General features: G+C 49.0%; 1 protein-coding gene across 1 annotated transcript in view; it reads right to left on the bottom strand.

The window, feature by feature from the left end:
* CACNG2 (calcium voltage-gated channel auxiliary subunit gamma 2) overlaps window positions 1-5,647 on the bottom strand; it is a 109,956-nt gene extending 104,309 nt beyond the window's left edge. Inside the window, exon 1 of the mRNA XM_032836741.1 lies at window positions 4,744-5,647. Coding sequence (XP_032692632.1) covers window positions 4,744-4,954 — 211 coding nt within the window. The 5' untranslated portion in view covers window positions 4,955-5,647. The remainder of the gene's footprint in view (window positions 1-4,743) is intronic.
* Window positions 5,648-6,101: the final 454 nt, after the last annotated feature.

Below are 6,101 nucleotides of genomic sequence, written 5' to 3' on the forward strand. Positions count from 1 at the left end.
CCTTGGTACGTGATGTCACTTCTGTGTGCAGTTCTGCTCAGCTGTAAAGGGTGGCTGTGGGTGGGGGGTGGCGGCGGGAAGGGCATTGTGAGTGGGCAAGGACTCCCAGAGTGTGTTCCACAGTAAAGGGTTCAAGTTTGCCTTCCCAGGTGAGGATGCTTAGGAATGTGGGGCTTGGCTCTTTGGAAAACCGCTGGTCAGAACCTAAGACCTTAGGGACTATTCTCAGGGTCCTGGGTGCTGGGTGGGGGAGGTTTGCTAGAGAATAGAAGGTTCTGGAGTACCGAAATGGGGACGGTCCATAATGGCTGCTCTCTACCCAAAGTGTCTATTCTGGTGACTATTACAATCCAACTGGACTTTGGTGTACTTTCAAAGCAGAAAAGGGGAGAAAATCAATCGGTTATTTTTTTCCTTGCTTGCAGAGAGTCTGCTGATAATTTTCCACTAGCCAATTAGGAGCTGCACAACCCTAATGACAGACTCCTTCTGAACTGAATTAATGAATCTTGTGACTCGTTATTATTCTTTTAAAAAAGAAGCGCCAGGAGGAACCCACCAACCATCCTGACTTCCTCACCCCCTTGTCCCTCTCTTGATCACTCGCTTGTCACATGTCCTTATGATGTTTGAATCCACCTAAATAATTTGAAGAATTTCAAAATCCATCCCTTGATAAATATTTTTATGCACCTATTGTGTGCAAAGTGCCTACAAAGAATCAGATTATCTTGGGGATTCTCGAGTGATATTTGCATCAAGCGATGGCCCATTAGGAAATTCCATACTCAGCACATCCACACACTTAAAAGGCAAAATTATCTGGGAAGCTGTTGTCATCCCTAAAATAAAAGATGGATGTTTTCCTTCTGGAGAACCAGAGAGCCAGGGCCGGACCCAGCGTGGAGCACTTGCCACCCTGCAGGCCAAGCAAAGGGTATGCAACTCTCAACTTGGCAAAGACAGTTCAAGAAGATGGAGACACTTCTTGCTCAAAGGGAGTGGGGAGGTAGCAACGGTGAACAAGCAGCACCCGGAAGCCAAGACGGGAGAAACCGTGGATGAAAGAGGAGCTCGGAAATCCAACAGAGAGAATGAAACAGTGGAGACAGAGAGGAAGATTTCTGCGCTGCCACACGGCAAGGAAAGGAGCGAGAGAGGGAGGGTGGTTTCTGCTATAGACCACGTTGTACTGCCGTTGGCTCCTCCTCTGCAGGGCTGGAAATCCTCTAGGGGAGACGTGGAGCCAGGGCAGAGGGGAGGGAGGCGAAGGAGAGAACAAACACAGAGTGAATTTCTTGCTGTCCCTGGAGACGATGATTCCTTTAGGTGACAACAGAGGTTAATATCCTGAGCAGCAAGCCACGGCACGGCCCAGAGATGCCTCGCGCAGAAATGATGTTTTCGGGTCCTGTTGTGGATTTTATTGAACGGTTCCCTGAAAGGGCTAACTCATCTCTCCATTCGGAGGCACTTAGCACAGCTTTCCTGAAAAGTTCAAGGACTTCTCCTATCGGGCTCCTCCTACCTGTATCTTCTCGCAGCCCCACACCGTCAGTCCCACTAAGGACTCGCAGTCTGCTAGAGAGCTCAAGTTCACACACAGAGATGCTGCTGTTCACTATGCAGAGGAAAACATAATAAAGGTTGTCGCTTCTTGGTTCCTCTCCTCTCCTGCTGGGTGTCAACTGCGAACAGGTGGTCCCGACCCTCCTCATTCGTCAGCAGACTGATTCACTTCAGAAGGAGCAACAGAGGCAGGGAACTATTTCCTGATTCTTATTTTCATCAAGAAGTGAAAGGAAGAAAACGCATCTCAGGCGACAAAAAGCCCGAGTGAAAGCCAGAAAGCAGAAGAGATCAGAAGCCGACAGGGTTGTTTTTCATCTGGAGTTATCAGCAGCATCTTGGGGGCGATTTGAGGTCTGTTCACAACTTTTTTGGGGGGTGCGGGCAGGAAACACAATAGAGAGGTGACGGGGGAGTCTTTTTTGAAAGTCCAAGTTCTCACACAAAAAAACATAGATTGGGCTACGGGTGAAACGCTGACAACATGATCTCCGTAAAGGCTGACCCTATTTTGAATGCTCCGGAAAGGAAGGAGAGGAACACTCCACGAGAACCGTCTATGCCAATCTTCAGAAGTAAATGCTCTGAACAGTCTTCGGAAATCAGTGCAGTCTGTGAAAATAAGTGGCTTAAAATCTTTAAACCACTTCCTAAGGGGCCAAAGCCCAACTTCCATAGGTGGTCCCAACCCACAGAGCCCCATAGGGACAGATGCTTTGGAAATGGAAGGCCACGTTGAATGGGGGTCTCCAAGCACCCACCCTTCCTGCCTGGGCCTTGGCTACAAGTGGAAAGGGAATAGAGTCCTGAAGGGAGCTTGGCCCAGCCCTGCCCTCACTGCCTGGAAGCCCCAGACCTGGGAGAGGGGCCAAACCCACAGTTCCTGCTGAGCATCACACAACCCTTGGGAAAGTGTTGTAATGCTAACCCTTTTACCGATAGTTCAGGGTGGGGAGAGGTAGGGGTGGAAGGTGACAGGAGGTGCAGCGTGGAGAGAAAGTTAAAGGGGATGGGCACCAAATATGGGGACGTAGGCACCAAACAGATGGAATTTAAAAGAAAATACTTCAGCTTTTTAATACACAAGTGATCCAAAGCCACCTCTAGTCCTCTTGCCTTCTGGGAATTATAAACTGTTTCAGAGAACACAGTCTGAAGAATTTGCAAGTAAAACCCTGATAACAAAGTATATTTATGCTAACTTACCAATTTCTGAGTATATTTCTCCTAAAATAATGTCCCGTCTTTCCTCTAATTTCTTGGCTCCATCCATCTAACTAAAATCCAAGGAAGGCAAATTGCTACTACGATCATTTCCCTAAAGCAACTCTCATTCACTTTGCTTTTCTTCTCTTTGGGAAGAGAAGTCTGCCATAAATGTTTAATTAAATGGAAGCCTTTCCACTGCTAATGACAAGCTGCTTGAAAGGCTTTTCATTTTTTAAGGATGGGTGTGTTTAAAACAGTCCCTATTAATTTCCTGATATTGATTCTCTGGCTGGGGAAGAGCACAGAGCACTCAGCATACAGCTCCTCTGCAGACTATGTTCAAGGCAGCGTTCTGGATTGAGAAAGGGCACAAAATGCAGTATGCGTCAAATAGACCATCGCTCAATGAAGTCACTTAGCTATTCAAAACATGTTCAGCCATCACTCAACCGTTTGCACCAAGAATGTGGGGAGGGGGGGCATGAAACGGTGCTCTTTCCCAGACATAACCATTTCCCAAAGAGCGGCTTTTGCACAGTTTGGGTTAGACCCTGGGGCCACATCAGTTTCTCCCTCTCCAATCCGTTTCCCTCTCTTCTCCCCCATCTCCTGGCTTCGAGTGCCTGCATCGCTATCCCATGTTGAGCTTAACAAACAATCCTGCAGTCCCCGCTTCCCAGCGCTGCCTCAAACAGCCTCCGGCACTGGTTCATGTCAGAAGCAAAGCACATAAGCCTTTCTCTCCACACAAACATGTAGCTCTCTGTTCACATCCTTCTATGGGTAGCTGTAGCTTGTACATACAGATACGGATATATATATATACATAGCCGTTCGAATGCAGTCCCTCATATTCAAGTCTGTTGCTAAATGCAGGTTGTATGACCTGCAGGAGTTTTTTTTCTTTCTTTCTTTCTTTCTTTTTTTTTTTTCTGTGCTTGTTAATGTATCTCAGAAACACATGCCTTCATCTGTACCCTGAGCTCCCAGGCTTTACACCGTGGGGACCCCTTGGCCCACAGCACATGCACAGACACACACGTCTCAGTGACCCTGCAAAATCAAGGCAAACAGCTGATACCCCAGGTCCACTGCCCCCTCTTCCCCCTCTCGGGCTCCCCAAGCCCTCGCCTCGCTCCTGGCCTCCCTGCACAATGTCTGATGCTCAAGCTGGCTGCAATGCTGCTGTCCCTTCTGGATAACAGACATGTCACTCTGCGTGCAAGTGAATTGGTTCTCAGACGAACCCTCAAGTGAATTGCTGTTTATTAGAACTTGGGCTTGTTTCCTGCGAGAGACGTATGTATTTTTAGACTTTGTAAACGTTAAAACACACACATACACACACGCAGTCAGTTGCCCCGAAAGATATGTGTGGCTCATAGACATTACGAAATGCTCTTGAACTCAGCTTGAGATCCTGGAATAATTAGGATTTACCAAATAAGGATTCTTAGAAACAACAGATTCTTTTTTTTTTTTTAAAGGAGATTTGCAGATGATGATGTGTCTGGGACTTTTGGGGAGTAAGGGGTGGAGGAGGGGGAAAGGAAGAGCATTTTCGAATTCTTCATTAGGAAAAGAGGAGCAGTGTTGAGAGAAGCAATTATTTTCCCCCCTTGTAAATGGCAATGCTACACCAAATGGCAAATCCTAATGATTCCAAAGCAGGCAGAGCTCATTCGACTTTTAAAGACAATCTCTGATTGTTTTCATCATATCACAGATGATTCCAATGAAGAGGTTGAAGGGAAGGGGGTGGTGGAGGTTTGAGAGTTGAGTATGGTTTTTGCTTATTGATTTTCTTTCCTCTGAAACTAACCCAGCCAACCTTGATCTGCGGTGGAAGGAGTGAAGTAAGAAAATGGTGGAATGTAAAGGGGACTTATTTGGAGGAGGGTGGGGAGGGGGAGTGAGAAGGGGAGGGGTGAGGTGGAGAGGGGGAGGAGATGGGAAATCAAATACCTTCTAGGCAGCAGGTTCTCCATAATCCAGAATGGGTCATAACTTCCTCGTTCTTTTTGCTGGTTTCATTCTCACTGACACTTTTGGTCTTGCAAACCCCTCTGGAGTAGAGCCAATAGTCTGTTCCCACAGCTATGGTCATCAGACTGAAGGCAGCGAAAGCACCAACGGTGGTTAAAAGCATTTGAACACCTCGATCAAACAGCCCCATAATTCTTCATTATATAAACACCCAACCGACTTCTGGTTCTCGGGAGAGTGTGTGTGAGGGTACAAGTACTAAAGCAAAAAAAAATAAATAAATAAAAATAATTCCACTACTAATATAATGGATATATGTGTGAATAGAGACTATGGAGAGATATAAAAACAGGGAGGTAAGAAAGCTCACGGAAAAGAGTGTAAATTATAAAGATCACACGGGAAGAGAGGCTTGCCTTTTGAGATCAGAAACTGTTCCAGTTGCAGTATTTTTTTTTAAAGAAAAAAATAAAAAGACACCCCCCACCCCCCCAAGTGAGATGCCTTAATCTCTTTTCCTAAAATTCTGGTCTCCAGTTTCCATATGTGATAGCTAATTTGGAGATGGCTTCCACAGTGAACCAGGGAACAGCCGCATTCTCAACACAATCTCTCATGGTCGGGACCTAGACAGTTAGAGATTGTAAAAGCCGGGAGGCAACCTTCGGTCTTCGTGCTCGGCTCTGCGGCCTGCGCCATGAAAATCCTTTGCTTCGCCAGTTCTCTTCCTTGGGGGGGTCTCGGGCGCTTTCGTTTCAGACCAGACTTCCCAGTATTCTGTAAGCCCTTGATCTCAGCTGAACAGGTGCGGGGGTCTCGCCTTCCATGGTTTTGCCCCGGCAGCGGCAGCGGCGGCGGCGGCGGCGGCGGCGGCGGCAGCAGGGCGGGCAGGCACGGTGGCGGTGGCGGCGGCGGCGGCGGCGGCGGCGGCGGCAGGACGAGCAGCGGCGGCGGTTATTGTTGTTGGTGGCGGGGGTAGTGTTGGCGAAGTGGGGGAGGGAAGGGGTTTCTCCCGGAGAATCGAGGCGGGTTTCCCTCCCCCTATCTGCAAAGCTCCTGGAAACAAGGGAGCCGGCGTCTTGCTGCAGGATGGGCCGCCCGCCTGCCCCCCCACTCGCTGCCGGCTCGGCCCCCGGCGGAGGCGCTCCCACCTACTGCATTACCGGGTGGTGCTGAACTGGACAGCTCCCTGCGCCGCCTGCTCCGCGCGCTCCCCGGCTCTCTGGGCGGCCCGCCAGGAGGGGGGCGCGGGGCTGGAGTCCTCCCTCCCTTCGGGGGTGGCAAGGCCAGGGCAGAGAGGGGGGCTGCCTTTCCTCTTTTTACCCTTCTCCCCAGTC

The sequence above is a fragment of the Lontra canadensis genome, unplaced genomic scaffold, assembly GCF_010015895.1.
Source record: "Lontra canadensis isolate GAN:19392208 unplaced genomic scaffold, GSC_riverotter_1.0 scaffold93, whole genome shotgun sequence".
Taxonomy (NCBI): Eukaryota; Metazoa; Chordata; class Mammalia; order Carnivora; family Mustelidae; genus Lontra; species Lontra canadensis.